This window comes from Mesitornis unicolor, unplaced genomic scaffold (assembly GCF_000695765.1).
Source record: "Mesitornis unicolor isolate BGI_N332 unplaced genomic scaffold, ASM69576v1 scaffold35585, whole genome shotgun sequence".
NCBI classification, from domain to species: Eukaryota; Metazoa; Chordata; class Aves; order Mesitornithiformes; family Mesitornithidae; genus Mesitornis; species Mesitornis unicolor.
The window spans coordinates 1-16,912 of record NW_010184086.1 but is presented as its reverse complement, the minus strand read 5'-3'; the positions used below and the strand labels follow the sequence as shown (position 1 = coordinate 16,912).

The 16,912-nt window shown below is 47.3% G+C and overlaps 2 protein-coding genes across 2 annotated transcripts; one reads left to right on the top strand and one right to left on the bottom strand.

Moving 5' to 3' along the window:
* Nucleotides 1-373: 373 nt before the first annotated feature.
* E4F1 (E4F transcription factor 1) lies at nt 374-9,069 on the top strand. The gene is made up of 13 exons (XM_010184353.1): nt 374-547; nt 687-783; nt 1,185-1,390; nt 1,933-2,053; nt 2,305-2,457; nt 2,764-2,930; nt 3,400-3,627; nt 3,948-4,053; nt 4,539-4,756; nt 5,118-5,316; nt 6,323-6,483; nt 7,302-7,364; nt 7,967-9,069. Exons 1-13 carry the CDS (start codon nt 374-376, stop codon nt 8,312-8,314), a joined length of 2,241 nt encoding a protein of 746 aa, XP_010182655.1. The 3' UTR covers nt 8,315-9,069.
* A 1,252-nt stretch (nt 9,070-10,321) lies between these two features.
* Nucleotides 10,322-16,837, bottom strand: ZDHHC4 (zinc finger, DHHC-type containing 4). Its single transcript, XM_010184352.1, has 6 exons — nt 16,715-16,837; nt 14,470-14,543; nt 12,776-12,954; nt 12,567-12,692; nt 11,678-11,922; nt 10,322-10,606 (listed from the first exon to the last, which is right to left on the bottom strand). Exons 1-6 carry the CDS (start codon nt 16,835-16,837, stop codon nt 10,322-10,324), a joined length of 1,032 nt encoding a protein of 343 aa, XP_010182654.1.
* Between the last annotated feature and the right edge of the window lie 75 nt (nt 16,838-16,912).

Here is a 16,912-nt window from a genome sequence, read left to right as displayed (position 1 = left end):
CTGGGGCCTGGCCGGGGGGGATCGCCCCGCTCCGGTCAAGAAACGGAGGGGAAAATCCTCTTCGGTAACACCGGGCCCCTTGTGTCCTGGCGTGGGGGCTCACCGGGACGAGCAGAACAGAAGTTTTCGGTGTCATCGCAGCTCGTTAACAGGTGCCGTGTTTTCCTAAACTGATGGCTGAATTTTCACTCGCAGATGAAGATGATGTGCACAAGTGCGGCCGCTGCCAGGCAGAGTTCACCTCCTTGGAGGAATTCGTGCAACACAAACTGCAGAAGGTCTGCCAGCGAGCTCCAGAAGCGCTGGCTGCTGCATCGGCGAAGTTTTCGGTGTCATCGCAGCTCGTTAACAGGTGCCGTGTTTTCCTAAACTGATGGCTGAATTTTCACTCGCAGATGAAGATGATGTGCACAAGTGCGGCCGCTGCCAGGCAGAGTTCACCTCCTTGGAGGAATTCGTGCAACACAAACTGCAGAAGGTCTGCCAGCGAGCTCCAGAAGCGCTGGCTGCTGCATCGGCGGCTCTGCTCAGCCCAGAAGCACAAAAGGTGACAGCAGGCTTCTCCTCGAGCCGGGGCTGAAAATAATTAGGATGCAATGGTCTGCTGGGTTGGAGGGGAGAGAACAGAAGACGATGATGTTAACGGTAACGAATCCTTCCTGCTAAAACGTTGTCTGTTACAGCAGGCGGTTCCTTCCGTGGAGGAGTCCATAACTGTTGCTCATATAGTTGTGGAAGCATCTTCGATAGCAGAGGAAATCGGCAGTGCCTCGGCTATAGTAGGTGAGCTCGAGATGCTTGCGTGTACAGCCCCCCTGGGCTGGGAGTGGGTGACTCGTCCTGATCCTCTTCTGTTTGATTTGTGTGCAGCTGGGGCCGTGAACTGGGTGTTGGTGAGCACTGGGATGTGGGACTGAGTGTTGCCTCAGAGGTGGGAGAGAGGCATCCCTAGGCCAGCTTTGCAATTCTTTCTACAAATTAGATTTAAAACTTCACTGCAGAAGCACCCGTTTTGATATTTATACAGTGGTGATGAGAACTTTGCAAAGATCTGTGTTCTACGTGTAAAATAACTGTTTCTCCTTCCCACTGCGTGAAGTGGCGAAGCAGGGAATTGCTCTGGTGGTGTAAAGCTTTCTTCTGCACAGAACATCACTGTCACTGTCTCGGTATCCGTTTCCCAGGCAGTGGGCACATCAGAGAAGTCATTGTTGGAGAAGACCACGTTTTTGAAAACCCAAATGGCCACGTTGATGGGGAGGTCACTGAGGAGCAAGGGAACGCTGACGATCAGGAGCAGGATGTTTCCACTGAACTGATAAAGTTTAAGCTGCTGGTTAACAAAGAAGGGCGCTATGTGTGTGAATTGTGCCAGAAGACGTTTAAAACGGTAAGTCCCACTGTGTTTGGGTTATTTAGGCCAGCTGTTCACTAGGATATCTGAAGACTTGGTAACAACGTGCCCCTCTACTGCATGCTGCGCTTTCACAGAATCCCAGGATGTGAGGAGCTGGAAGGGCCCTGGAAAGCTCCCCCAGTGCAACCCCTGCCACAGCAGGATCACCAGAGCAGTCACACAGGAACACGGCCGGGGCTTTGGGTGTCTCCACACAAGGAGACTCCACAACCTCTCTGGGCAGCCTGGGCCATGCTCCAGAACCCTCACACTGACAAACTTTGGCCTCATCTTCAGCTGGAACCTCCTGTGCTCCAGCTTGGGACCATTGCCCCTTGTCCTGGCATTGGCCATCCCAGAGCAGAGCCTGGCTCCTTCCTCCTGACACTGCCCTTTACATACTTAAAAACGTATAAACATTAATTAATTTCAAAAGGGAAGCTCTGCTTTCAGAAGGGGCAGGGTTGTTCTTTACAGCTGAAACGTTCCAAATGGTGGCGGATTTTACATCTTGTAAAATGCAATTCCTTCCGTAGGCCAGCATCCTCAAGGCTCACATGATCACTCACAGCAGCAGAAAGGACTATGAATGCAAACTCTGTGGCACGTCCTTCAGGACAAAAGGCTCTCTGATTCGACACCATCGCCGGCACACTGGTAAGAGGCTTCTGCAGCTGCGGCTGAGCGCACTGTGCATGGTTGTCCAGCTTAGAAATTGCAGTGGAATTTGCTGCTGCTTTCCATCTGCTGCCGAGACCGTGGAGCCTCCCGGTGTTCGGAGTGCTGGAGGCAACACGAGGCTGTGGGATGAGCACGCTGGAGGAAGCTGAAAGCGTTCTTGTGTCACGCAGAGCTAATGCCACCCATGGTTAATTTAATACAGTTGCTTTGATTCTTGTCGTTTCCAGATGAAAGACCTTACAAATGCAAGAAATGTGGGAAAAGCTTCCGGGAATCGGGAGCTCTGACTCGGCACCTGAAATCCCTGACACCTTGCACCGAAAAGATCCGTTTCAGCGTGAACAAAGAAATCGTGGTCAATAAGGACGATCTGCCAGCAGGTCAGTGATGCTGCCAGTGTCAGCCTTGTGTCTGCTAAAACCGAGCGTGCTCCTGGTACTGGAGCTGTCAATTCTTTCTCAGTGATGAAGAAAATATTTCAGTTTCTATCTTTTATACAGGAAGAAGTAATTTATAGAGCTCAGTTACTAACCTGAAGCACACGTAGTCAGGTGTTGGCTGCGAAGCCTGTTTGATAATCTGGTACAAAGATGGCTTGAGCAGGCACCTCGTATTCCAGGACACATTTTGTGCAGGTCAATGGGGGGTGGCAGCACACCAAGTGACTGGTAATGTTTTCCTTGAAGGATCCTGCAGTTCAAACGCAGACACCGTTTCCTCAGTAGCGAGCGAATCCATCGACACCTCGCCCGTCATTCACCTCGTGACAGACGCAAAAGGCAACGTTCTCCACGAAGTCCACGTCCAAATGCAGGAACTCCCTGTGGTAGATGCGAAATCCCTGGACCAAGACGTGAGTGTCATTGCTCTTCAATACCCTTGGTGTGTTTTATGCAGAGAAGTATTTCACCTCATAAACGACATTTCCTTAAGTGCTGGGAATAAATCCGTGTGGTGGAAGGAAGCTGTTAATTAGCTGCTTTTTCATCAAGAACACAGAAGGGAATCTGCTCTGACCCTGTCTGGCCATCTGCTGCTGGGCTTAGCAGCGTGTGCGTAGCACATGGGGGGAGGTGTAGGGTTCACCACCACGTACAGAAGGTGAGGAGAGGGTTTTTGGTGACCGTTCCCTGCTGTGAGACCCTGCAGCAGGAGCACAGGCTCATCATCCCTAGAGCACAGCTTCACCTCAACTTCCTCCCCAGTCCAAGGTCATTCCTGTTGATCTGTCGGCCCTGACTCGCAGCATCAGACACCCTAGAAAGATCGACCGTTGTAGCAGAGCTGCTGTAAAAAAAAGGGCTGTGTGTTTATTCCTTCAGCAGTCGCATCCCGAGGAGCTGCCGTGCGAGGGGGAAGTGAACAGTGAGAACCTGCTGAGGCAGGCCATGAGGAATTCAGGTATCGTGATAGAGAGAGTCGCCGTGGAGGAAATGCAAAAGCCAGAGGAACCAGCCGTGGCTGCTGCAGAGGAACTAGAAAACCAAGTGGTGGAAGCAGAAGAGGAGCCCTGTGGGGAACAGTGTGTTGAAGTAGAACAAGCGGAGTCTGTATGTTTGTATTCCACAAATTGATTGACTTTTTAATTGTCCCTTGCCTGCAGTTGGCTGTGGACAGCACTGTCAGCCTCGCCACCCTGCACATTACCCTCAGTGCATCTCTCCCTGTGCCTGCGTCTTTCAGTTCTCATAGTTACGTTTCTAATGCATGCTTTAAGTGTAGTGTTTGTATGCATGCAGGCTTTCTTCCTGTCAACAGCATAGAGCTCTTTCTTGTCAAAGCTTGAGTGTTTAACTGGGAGTTTGGATCGCAACGCTTACTGTACAAACTGTACAAAAATACTCCTGTTGTACCATTTTCTTTCCAACAGACAGATGCAGAAAGAACGAATGGGTACAAAAGTTACGTTTGCCCTCACTGTAACGAAGCCTTCAGTGACGCTACGTTCCTCGAAACACACGTGAAAGGCCATTTAGGTAAAGGTCTATGCTTATGCTGTTGTCTAAAATGCACCAGGCCTCACTGTGATCTTACAGCACAGCTTGCTTTGTTTCAGATTCCTGCCTTTACACGGCCGCTAGCTGTGCTGAATCGATTAATAATTAACACAGAGATACGGAAAGGCTGAGCTCTAGAACAGAGGATAAAAGAAACACTTTTAAAAAAGGAAAAGTTTCCATGGTTCAGGGCCTGCACTGCATCCTTGAAAGCAGAACTTTGTGATGAAGCCACTAGCGAGGCAGAACAGGGCTGGGACTGCTGCTTGGAAGGCACCAAAGGCCACAAGAGCAACATTTGGGCAGAATTCACTTCTGAATGAGACAAAGCCCATACACGCAGTTAAAAATAGAATTTCCCTCCTTCTCTGGGTTAATATTTTGTAAGAATCTTGTTTAGCATGTACTAAATACTTGTTACTGCTGGTTGTCCTGCGTCAACCACGTGTTCTCTCTCTCTCTAGATTACAAGCCTTTTAAGTGCGAGGAGTGTGGCAAAGAGTTCACAAAAGGCTATCTGCTCAAGAAGCACCAAGAAGTGCACGTGAACGAGCGGCGTTTCCGCTGCGGAGAGTGTGGCAAGCTCTACAAGACCATCGCACACGTGAAGGGGCATCGCAGAGTGCATTCTGATGAGCGGCCGTATTCCTGTCCCAAGTGTGGCAAGCGGTACAAGACAAAGGTGAGCCTCCCTCACAGCAGCCTGGCCTTCAGATTTGCCTTGCCAGAGCAAATCTGGGAGAATTTAGGAGCCTTTGCTCCTGAAATACCAAATGCCAGCTCACCTGCCTCTTATAAGAGCAGAGGCTCCAGAAGGAGCTTTTGTTATAGCGGGGAAAAGAGGGACAGTCTTAATAAAACCTTCACATTTGTGAAGTAACTGTTCCTTCATGTGTGGAAAAATTATAGAAAGATAATGCAGCCAAGTCTTTATTGTGTATTCCATAAAAGCCATGTTGGCTTGCACCCTGGAAGCTAAAATACTGCTTGCTGAGTGTGTCATTCCCTTGAGCTGCCCTTCTCCTGCTTCTCTCTCTGTACAGAACGCCCAGCAAGTCCACATCCGTACGCATTTAGAGGAGAAGCCTTACGTGTGTCAGTACTGCAGTCGGGGCTTTCGGGAAAAGGGCTCGCTGGTGCGCCACATCCGCCACCACACCGGGGAAAAGCCTTTCAAGTGTTACAAGTGCGGGCGAGGGTTTGCGGAGCACGGCACTCTCAACAGGCACTTAAAAACCAAAGGTGAGGTGGGGTGGGGTGTTATAAGTTTGGGTTTGGACAAGCTGCTTTTTGGCTGAGTAACGATCTTTTCGAGTGGATCTGACGACCTTCGTCCAAGGCCGTTTGTTTATCTGCATCTCAGCTGCATCAGAAGGAGATGCATTACATTTCCCCCCCAAATACATTATTAAATATTTCTATTGCGATCTCTCTGACCAAAAATGATGGTGAACAAACAGCCTTAAAACAGTTCTAATAGAAAATCTAGATCATCTAAAGAGAACCAAAATGGAATTTGCATTAGGAATCCCACTGTGGAGTGCTGTGGGCTCTCTGCTCCAAACTGGCTCAAGTGGGGAATGCAGACCCTGTGCTGTACAGGAGTGCCCCAGATTGTGAAGGGGTTCTGTTCCAAGGCTCCACACAAAGAGACAGAAAATTAACTGTCTAATTAATTAATTAAATCAATTTTCACTAAGTAATGCCAGAGAAAGCTTGATTTCTGTGTTGGGGAAGAAGGGAGAAGACTGTAAAACTTAAATATGGCACATGCTGTTATGGTTAAACTTGGCAACTTTTATTTTTTTAAATTTGTGCTAATTTGGGGGGTTTATGAAATCCTTCAAAAAGGACCTGCTGCTCCTTTAGCTCCCAAGCACGGATTTTCAAACCTGCTCAGGTAGTGAGACACAGTATTGAGGTTGTAAAGGACAACACAAGTTTACTGGAGGGAAAAAGAAGAGTTTCCTAGGTAGATACTGCAATGTAATGCATAAGCAGAAAAGATACGACTTAAACTGTTCCAAAAGTCTTACTGTATGTTCTTCACATACGGCTTTTGAAATCCCCTGGGGTTTTATGCATCGGAATTTCGTTTTTGGAATGACACTGGACTGCGTTTGGGCGGTGCTGGTGGGCTGAGAGCCTGTTGTCTGACGGCATCCTGTCACAGGGGTCTGTTTGTGCTGTGTTTCCCAGGTATTTGAGATGGTTATGAAAAATAATGGGTTTTATTTATACCATTCAGGTGGCTGCCTCCTTGCTTTGAAAGAGGTGGAAGAAGTGATCGTGTCTGAGGAAAGTCAGTCCGCCGACAACTTAGCTGCGACCGTCATTTCTGAAGATCCTCACACTGTTCTGGTCGAGTTTTCTTCAGTGGTGGCAGACACTCAGGAATACATCATTGAGGTAGGAAGTGGGGCAAACAGCCTTCTCATTCTGAATTTAGCATGGTATTTTGTCGATTTAAAACTGCAGTTGGGCATGTTCCTCCTCTAGGCTTTGGGAAGAAGGTAAAATAGGCTCTAACCAATGCTGCCCCTGCCTGTGCGACCCTAGCAATGAAGTAGCATTAGTCTAGTTCAGAAGGAGAGCACCGGGGGTTTACTCCATCACCTTCCTGCAATCCTGTGTGTAATGTAGGCAGGAAAACGAGGACGCAGGGAAGAGTGGCAGTGGCTCATCAAAAGGCCAAGACCAAGAACTTCTGACCACACCACATTTTTTATCCTCACGAACTTGCTTCTGCTTTCCCTCAGCTCCTACCTACTCTCTTCTCCCATCCCTATTTAGCTTATGTTGTCTGAAATAATCTCTGTTTTTAGCTGGCTGTGGCTGCCAGAAGCAATGAACTACACATTTTCCTTTCTCCCCTTTCACGACAAAGAGCCAGTACTCACCCATGCAGAATAGCACAGTTCAATTATTGAGTCCCTTTAGTGCTGCCATAGTTTTTGCTCTAATAGGAGAAAAATCTGCCAGTTGGCCAAGTCCTGCTGAGAGGGGATGGTCTCTTTCAGTTATTTCTGAGCACTTGCATTACTTTTAAGCAGCTCTCGATAATGGGATTGGGAGGGAATTTCAAGGAGGAGTTGTCCTAAGAGTCGCTACTGCAGCATGGGGGGAACAGAAAGACTTTTGTAAAAGTCTTAAGAGTCTTATATCTTGGTAATAAAAGTTTTTTTGGTAATAATTAAAAAGGGAATCACTGTATTTTGTCTTTCAAGACTGCCACTGAAGACATGGAGACCAGCGAAGCTACTGAAATAATAGAGGGAACAAGACACGAGGTAAAGCAGCCACACGAAGTATTGTTTTGGGGACCTGGTATGATGAAATGAATCACTTTCAGTGCCTGAAAGACACACTAAATAAACCCAACTTCAAATAATTCATTTACATACCTCTAGTTTTGCAGACCTGTCTGTCCAAAAACATAACGCTGGTCATGCTGGGTTTGACCGAGCTCTGTTAACCCCTGATCCTCTCTGTGATGGTGACTTGTGTGGCTTCACACACGAGAGCACAGCTGCTGGCTATGTAGACCTGGACAGTAACACTTCAGCTTGGGGGAATTGAATGCTGGAAATCATGGCTGCTGCAAAGCCAGGCTCTTGATTCGCAGTTTAAACATCTGGGCAGGCGTTGTTAAGATTTTCCTATAAGCAGGAGTCTGACTTTCTGCAGGGAGGACTCTGCTGGTGAAACATCTTCAGCGACACGAGGTGTGACACGTTTAGGAGTCAGCTGTTCTTGAGTGAACAGCTGGAGGGAACTAGAATTAACTGCTGCTGCTTGTACTGCTCATGGAGCACTGCTGATGGTGATGATCTCTCTGCTTCCGACAGCAAAGTACACTGAGAAATAACGTGGCATCTTTTCTCTTCTGTAGGTCGACAGCCACATCATGAAGGTTGTACAACAAATAGTAAATCAAGCAAACTCCGGTCACCAGATCATTGTGCAGAACGTCACCGTGGCAGAAAACTCCGAAGTGACCACAGATGCTGCGGACACCATCACCATCGCGACCCCCGAGAGCCTGACGGAGCAGGTCGCCATGACGCTGGCGTCGGCCATCGGAGAAGGAGCGGTGCTGACTACGGAGGGGAGCATCGAGACGGAGGACGGGACGGTGACGATGGTGGCGTCTGAGGACATTGAGATAATGGAACACGCAGGAGAGTTTGTGATCGCCTCCCAGGAGGGGGAGGTGGAAGTCCAGACTGTGATTGTGTAACCACCACGCAGCTATGGCGGATGTTAATGTAAAACTTGGATTTTTCTCCAGTTTGGGGAGTTTGATCAGTCCTAAGTTTGCCATTGTAATTGTTCAGAGAGCGAGGGAGAGAATGCTTCTGTAGGTGAGTGGCTTAACGAGATGGTACAGCCCTGAGATGGTTTCTGGTTCAAATGGAAAGGACAGTAGTCAAAAACCGCTGCATGGTTACGCTGCGGAAGTGACCAGCGCGCCACTTTGGACAGTCTCAGTGTTTTGTACAGCTGCCTCAAATAAAGGAAGTTCCTTTGCAAAGCCTTTACCTCTGACCACAGGACAGTAGCGTTCTGATGCTTAGATTTAAAAGGATTGAAAGTGGAGCAAGTGTGTAGGGTCTCATAAGAGACTGCTTACTCATAGACACTTAAAACGAACCAAGAAAACCAAACCTAACGAGTTCTGGTGTGCATTCACCACCACTTGAAAACTCTCATGCCTTTAACCTCACTACTCAAGTCCTCCCAAGGCATGGTACTGCAGTATTTTATTTTATATCCTGGACAAGTAAGTAGCCTTATGTACTGGTCTATGAAAGAATGCATCGTTGTACCCTTGCAATGCCAGACAGGCTGCTCTGAGAGCTGCTCTGTTGGGGTGTAAAGCCATATTGTATAGGAATGTGGTTTTTTTTAAACCATATACAGATTTTTAATGTCATACTGTACAGATTCAGCATGTAAATAAATACTTTTTAAAAAATAAAGCTATTTAAATTTATCTTAAAAGTTCTCACTATATTTTTTCCAATTTCTGCTCTGTTACCACTCAAGAATTTCTAGAAAGAGAACAGAGCCACTTAAAATGCTTAAGAAACCCTCACCGCTGGGTGAGCCAAACACGCTGTTCTTCCCAAAACAAGCACAAGCCTCTTACATGAGCCAGTGCATCTGTGCTTTGGACATCTCCCCAGTCAGCCCTGGTTCGAGGGGTTTCAGAAGGCCACCTGCAGAGCTGTAGGTTTATTTCTGTCTTTGGTCAGTGCTCACCTACAAGCAGAAGACCCCGTCACTGCTGTTTCTGAAGCAGTGTGTTCAGGTGCAGGTGGGCAGCCCTAGAAACCCTCAGCAACTGCACCTTCCCCTGCTGCAAAACGCCCAGAATACAAAGACATGGCTAAGAGATGGTTGAGCCCCTCGCTGTGAGGAGATACATCAAACAGTGGAATAAAGATGAGAAATGGATTAAGTCTGTAATCTGCCAGGACCTGTACGGCCAGAGCTCAATATCACATCTTTATACCCTTTTCAGGATGCTGAAATGCTGTCTGGAAGGCACCATTTTCATGACTCTTAAGGCTGAAATGGCATCTTACTTTGAACGTGCTTCAAATAGGTATCAAGAAAGAGACTCAGCAGTAAGGAGGAGAAGTAGCACTTGATGTAGTTAACAGTAATGAGTTAAGCATTTACCAAACAAGGCTACTCACAAAAAGACGAAGCTTCCTCAAAGTTCACAGCAGCTCTTTGTTAAGCTCTTCCCTCACAAGTGCATACACAAAGATTCACCTCAGGAACATGGACCAGAGCTCCCTCTCTGTACCAGAAAATCCACTGCTGGTCCCTCTGACAAGGAAATGAGGGCTAAGCTTAACCTCAGAGATCGCCCCAGGTGAAGTAGCATCTTAAATAGTGCTCTGCTGAGGCACTGCTCATCAGACACTGCTGAAAATAGGAGCTCACAGCTGGGAGTCTCCACGTTCCTGCAGGGAAAATAATGTGAATAGCTGACAAATAACGTGCACGTCTGAAAAGACAACAGGCCACGGTCACAACCGGTACGAGTCGTGTCACAGAGAAACCTGGAAGAACTCTGGGTTTTTGCAGACGGATCAGCTTTATGAAAACAGTTTCCGATTCCTTAACTGAAATACAGTAATACTTTTACAAAAGTTGTTTTGGGCATCAAAGTGCACTGCTGAAATGAAGTCTTACAAAGAGCTTAAAAACGTACACACAAAGAGTAATTTCTTCATGTTTTCTTTTTGCTTTCCAACACTGTAGGAGGCTTAAAGATTTCCTTTAAATTCTTCCAGACTCCTTTAGAATAAACGTTTCTGTAGGCGACTCGGCTGGCACGAGGCTGCGCTGTTAGGTGGGGGGAGCACCCGTATCGCCGGGATTTATACCACTCGTTGGACGTTTGGTTGGTTAAGGCCAAGTACAGCGTGAAGCTGCTGTACGCACCCAGCACGAGCGTGAGGAGAGTAACAAAACCAAGCATGAAGACAATCCTGGGGAAAGTCAAGAAAAGGTGCTGCAAAAAAAGGAAATAATAACTTGGTTAAAAGGTCGGAGCAGTAAATCACAGGGAGGTGTGCGACCGCTGCAGAGCGCCAGCCGAAATGCACAGCCACAGCCCTGTCCCCCAGCCAGCTCGGTGACGCTCCATTCCTGACTGAACCTTGAGTAAAGCGTAGAGATTTCCAGAAATGTATTTCCTTGCAAGCTGTGCTGATAGGCAGGGCTATTTCCTACACCCAGCTGCCTCTGAATGTTTGTCTTTCATACCAGAGTTTTGCTTGTTTGGTTGGTGTTTTGTTTGGGTTCTGTTTGAGTCTGTTGTTTGTTTGTTTGTTTGAAGTTACAAGAGCAATTAACCAGAAAACAAACTGCCAAATGAAGAGGCTACAATCCAACACAACTTCAGGTTTTGCTGACATCACACAGTTTAAGCAGCTCTTTTCTGAGCTAAATTCCGATATTGGGGAGTGGTAATGATACTGCTCAAATGAGAGCAAACATTCCCTGACCAAGATCCCTTTGTAAGAGTCCAAGGCTGGAACATCTGTTGTCCAGGATGAGGAAAAGACAAAGCCTCTACTACTTACTGCCTCAATGCCATACAGAAAGGGATGTGGGATTGAAATGCATATAACTCAAGTGCTAGAGAGACTCAAAGCCACCCTTTGCTTGTATGTGAGAGAAAAATACTCAAGTAACTAAATTCCAGGGTGGTAGGGTCCTGCTTTAACACCTCCATGAAGGCAACTCAAGGATTGTTAATGGTTTCCTAAACATTTCGACAGTAGATGGTCACTGGAATGTAAAATCACTCTTTAAGAACCAGATCTGGTGAGTAAAAGCAGTCTGGAGACAGAAATTGCACGGATGGGAGGGTGGAATGAAGCGCCATGAGAAAAATCCTGTATTTTTAGAATATCCTGCAATGGCATTTTTCTAAACTTCATTAGCTGTGTAAAGCTGGTAAAAACCTGCAGTCTGTCCCCATCCTGCCTTTGAGAACAGATGGACTTACAGGATTCCTGAAAGCAAAGGCTGACATAAACCTTTTCAGAGGCCAACAACCGAGACAGCACAAACGCACCTGAACGAGGAAGAGAATCTCCACGGCGTGCTCTTGCCCTTGGTCATCGAGGTAACTGCCCTGCATCAGGTTTGACAGCAGCACCACGTGGACGAGCAGCGCCGCTGTGATGCTGGCAACGGCTGCGGCCACGGCAGTCAGCGTGAAGAGGTACAGGAAGAAATACCCAGCATTGAAGGCACCGATGCAGTTGTTGACCCACACGCAGTGGTGATCGAAACGATGCACGCAGACGCTGCAGAAACCTGGTGAGGAGCAAGTGACAGGGCTCAGGGAATTGCTTTTGAAGTAATCAGTTTGATTTTTACACAGCTTAGGAGAGTTTTGCATCTGAGAATAAATCTAAGTATCCTGAAAATGATTTAGCTGATAGCTCTTTAAGAAAATACATTAATTTCAACTGCGTATCATAAACTCCCCTCAGTACTAAGAAGAAAGACCTGTATCTCATTTCCTCTTTTATTCACCAAGACTGCAGCTCAAAGACGTTGGTTTCTCTGACAGTACTGCCTAGCAAAGTACATGAAAGGCAGAGATTGCTGCTCCCAGCTTTATTTTACATGGTGACAGCAAATTCTGCAAGAGAAACACAAAATCCTTAACCCAGGTCTTCAGAGGTGGTAATTTTTTCATTTAACTTTTAGATGCTAAAAAGCTTGCCTGTTCCTGACCCAAAATGATACCCAAGGAACCGGTAATTTCTGTGGGAAGAAACAGCAGCAAAACAGTCCCATGGATGGGCCAAGGGCAGCTGTGAGGTGGAACCGCAGTAAAATGAACACATCGAGCTGGGTAACAGAGCAGAGGTAGCGTGAATTGCAGGTACTGATGGTGAATTAATCTAGGACAGTAACACTGTTATGCTTAGCAAGGAAGTTAAGATTCTTACTGCAATGTTTTGATCTGGCTGGCTTCTCCACGTTGCACGTAGGACACACGATGCCCTTCTGAAATAATACACCATCATACGCGTAAACCTGAACCAGTGATGCATGATTTGATTTTGTTATTACACCTACCAAAGAAACGAGAAGGGTTTTGTTACATTTTTTAGGTTCTGTTTTCAAACAGCCGCAGCCACAATCAGCACAAGCGTACCAGGGTTGGCCTGGGAGCAGAGGAGGAAGCAGCCCAAGTTGGCAGCCAGCAGCAGGTAGGGCAGCAGCAGCAGCAGGAGGTGGAACTGCAGCTCCCAGCAGTAAACGAACACTTCCCAGGTGTATTCCCCAAACACCGCAGCCTGCAGGGCGATGTGCAGGACAACAAACAAACGGCTCCTGAAACAGAAAGGGGACAGGCTATTTCATACTCAGCATCCCGATTAACAGGTCAAGTACAAGCAGAGGTGATCAGCAAGACTTTCCAAATGCAAGGAGACACCTCTTTTAGGTTTTCAGGCCAGCATGGAGCGCATATTAATAGTGTTTTCTCCATCCAGTGGCTTCTCCTTCTCTTCTTCCCACATACACATCTTTAAATATGCCAGCTAAATTCACTTCCATTATTGTCACGTCCTTGGGATTTTTTTTTCCAACAGCAGAGTCAAGTGCAAAGCCCCCTTGGTGCTGACAAAACCTGTCTCAGCAATAGGCCACAAAACACTCTGCCAGAGGATGTTCGCTGTGTGCTGCAGAGAAAACCCCAGTAAAAGGTAGTCTTCAAAAAAATCTATAATAATATAAGCAGCTGCTAGGAAATAGCCATGGCAGGAGGTGAGCAACAGCGAACACGAGTCCCAGCCTGTTGGCAGACCCACGGCTTCTGCAAGGCAAGCTGCACAACAGCTCGGCACGCAGGTTTGTTTGGCATGTGTCATACTGAGCAATGGCTTTCAGCAGCCTGGCAAGCAGATGCTCGGATAAGGCATGCATTAACGGAGCCATGTTCACTTACGACAGTTCTCTGCATTGTACAGCAGTTTGCTGGACTTTCATTACCAGTTTTAAAGAGGAATTCTGCAGGAACTGAGAAATCTCGCACTCGAATGAGGTGATGCAGTCGAAGGGGGTGTGTGGAGGATCAAAGCGCCTCCAGTGCACGGCATAATCAAACAAGCACAGATCCACCAGGCTCATCAGGTATTGCTCTGCTGCTGCCTGCACGTTTGAGTGTAACTGCTCTCTCTTGGGCTGTGTTAACCCAACAGCAGGGGATCTGGACAGCAGGCAGCACCACAACTGCAGCAGGCGTTCAGCAGCTGTAGATGTTACGCCCCTGAAGCATCTGTCAGAGTGCAGCTGCTGCCCCCAGAGGAAAGGTATTTAAATCGTTCCTGGAGCAGATCCTAAAGCACCGAAGTTCACAGGAAATAAAATTCACCTTCATACAGCAGGCTGCACATTGGCAGCTGTGCAGCTTCCCCCTGAGCCACCTGGACACCCAAGCTGTTGGACTACGACTAATGGGATTTGAGGGCGAGGATGGGGATCGCTGCCTCTGCCCTCAACTCGTTCTGCAGCTGCCAGGGAGTCTGTTGTGATTCTCTCGTGGCTGCAGCCTCCCACCAGCACGACCAACATCTGTTACACTGGAAGCTACTGAGCCACATTATCATTATCTGTCAGTATGTTCAAATATTTCAGGGTGCTGTTTCCTCATCAATAAGCAAGGAACAGAAAGACAACAGTGTGACAGACCTTAAAGGGAATCTGTAATCCCTGACAAGCACCACTAATGAAGAGAGAACGTCTAAGGATAATACTGAGAGCTCTGATGGTGGCAGGAGGTCACCAACAGTGGCCAGAAGTACTAGTGAGAAATAATACCAAGAGCATAAAGCAGAAGTGCAATACCTTGTGTGGAACAGCCTGTGAAGCGCCCCGTGTGTCACCCTCCGGAGCTGTGTGGGGATTACACATGACAACACCTGAAGCAAAGGAAAACATTGTTATCCGAATCGCACAGCGCTTCTGCCTTGGGGAACGTTCAAACAAAAACATAAGTCACCTCATCCCTCAGGTGTACATCACTGCAGCCATATCACTGGGGAGGTACAGCTCATTTTCAGAGGCATTTGAGCTCTAAGAAGGGACATTGCTGCGGTTTTTAAAAATGGGACTGAGGTTCCGTATTCTTGGAAGTCCAGCAGGCACAAACAAATGTATCTGGGTTAATGTGTGAAAGTTTTAAGGAGCTTATATCGGGTTATAGACTGGGTAACTGGTTAAGCAGGGGATAGAACGGAGCAATTTCTGAACTACAATATGCTCCACCAGGACATCTGACAGATGCAAGTGGGGATAAGCAAAGGGATCAAGCCTGCTATCCTGCAGAAAAAGGAAAAAAAAACCCAAACCAACTAAAAACCTAACAAGCAAACTCCACCAAAACCACTTCTGCCCCAATTTCTTCAATTACAGCTACGACCCAGCCCGCTAACTCCATGTCTGTCTAATCGTCGTTTCAAAACCAGCTGGACACGCTGAAGAAAACCGCCTGTCTTCATTCAGCAAAGTCCTGTGACTGCAGGACTGCGTGACTCCGGTGTGCAGCAGATGACAGATCTCTATAGCAACGCGCTGCTCCATCAGCGCTGGAGGAATTAGAGCAGCCGAGCTTATTTCTAACCGACACAGAAAGAAAATATGCAGTGAGAGCTGCCTGCCTCAGATGTGAAAGACCAGAAGGCAAAAAGCATATGCGGAGCTGAGAAGACGCTAAATACTTTTTAACTTGTACGCCTCGTGTCAGCAGTGCGAGTGACGAGTCTTCTTTTGACAGAGGCTGTGTGCCGCAAGAGGAAACACAACACCAGACAGCAAAGCAACCTGCATGCGACTGCAGAACTCAAATCTGAATTAACTGTGTGTTTCCCCCCTGTGCAGTACGGCAATCCCCTGCATTTCAGCCGTTCCTTATGCCAAAGCAAAAGGCTCTCATGATTTGCAGCGATGAGGAAAGGCGGAGGGAAGGAGGAGACCCGTGCGATGCACACAGCACAGCTGCACCGCCCGTGGCAAGGAAAACAGGCAGGGGTGGGAGCTGGCTTGGCCCAGAGCGACAAACAGCTGGGCTCCCTGCAAGTGAATGACTCCACAGTGCCTGCAATGCTTCAAAGGATCTTACAGGAGTGCGGTCAAGCAGTTTCAACAAACTTTCAGCCTTACATGTTTCATTCATTACAGTTGGAAATGAATTGAAAAGACAGTGTCCAGAGAAGCTATTTAGGATCACCTGTACTTATTTCATGCGCGCAGGCATTGATTACGTTTCTCCAGACAGTGACCATTCATCACAGCAGTATTTTAATGGATGATTGTTAGAACAGATACTAAGAAACGTGGGAAAATAACAAATTTGCCTGTCTAGAAAGCAAAATAAAGTAAAATACTATAAATAAAAAGCAAAGTCTGTTTAGACTCATGCAAACATTAAATATTTACAGTTTACATGATAATTCTTATCCTTTCTCTTCCAAGAACGCTACCCCTTTTGTTTTTCCTTCTTCATTCAGACACAGCCCACCAGACAGAAAAATAAGCTACTGCCTTTTCAATCCATTCCCTGTTTTTACAATAAAATGCCAATTCTTAATCCTCTTTTAAATCTCTTCATTCCTCCCTCTTTCTTAGGGAACAACAGCCTGCAGCATTATTAGACTCACATTAAAGAGCTTCCCCTAAAATATGAGCTATGAGTTGTAATTCTCTCCCTATTTTAATTCTCTCCCTGTTTTAATTCTCAAACCTCCCCTCACCTTTTTCCTCTGAGTGACCACGGCAAATACCATAGAAGTGCAAATACCTGGGGCCTCATCATTATTTGATTTCTCCAAGCTGACGTGTTATGGTGTCACTGAACAGGGTACTTCCAGAAGCTCCATCCCGACTGCTCCCCCACAGCGGCCGCCCAGCCCAGCCCAGCGCTCACAGGACCAGGAGATGCAGCGTGCATAGTGTGAAATATGGAATACACCGTATCACCGCTCTAACCACATGGACTGCTTTTATGGAGGAGGAATACAGTGATTTCAGGATGATGAACTAGGGCAGAGGCTCAGCAGGAGCTGAGCATGGCTCTGGGAGGTCACTTCTTTACCTGGCTTGCACCGCTGACCCTTCTGGCGAGGAAACTCTCCTTCCTTCCCGAGCAGATGCAGAGCAGAGCGACAGCAGCGAGGACAAAACACAAATAAATCAAGAGCAGCGTCAGAAAGTCCATCCTGAGCCCTGCAACGACACACGGGCAGCATCAGAGCCCCTCGGTGCCGGTTTTGCAGCGCCCAGGCCTGGCCCT

Excerpts from the sequence above, each read along its gene's own strand:
- E4F1 (XM_010184353.1), top strand. The coding sequence starts at position 374 with ATGGCTGAATTTTCACTCGCAGATGAAGATGATGTGCACAAGTGCGGC. Across the intron at positions 1,391-1,932 it reads GCCAGAAGACGTTTAAAACG|GCCAGCATCCTCAAGGCTCA; the intron begins GTAAGTCCCACT and ends TTCCTTCCGTAG. Across the intron at positions 2,931-3,399 it reads CGAAATCCCTGGACCAAGAC|CAGTCGCATCCCGAGGAGCT; the intron begins GTGAGTGTCATT and ends TTATTCCTTCAG.
- ZDHHC4 (XM_010184352.1), bottom strand. The coding sequence starts at position 16,837 with ATGGACTTTCTGACGCTGCTCTTGATTTATTTGTGTTTTGTCCTCGCT. Across the intron at positions 12,693-12,775 it reads CTGCTCCCAGGCCAACCCTG|GTGTAATAACAAAATCAAAT; the intron begins GTACGCTTGTGC and ends TTTCTTTGGTAG. Across the intron at positions 11,923-12,566 it reads AGCCAGATCAAAACATTGCA|GTTTCTGCAGCGTCTGCGTG; the intron begins GTAAGAATCTTA and ends GCTCCTCACCAG.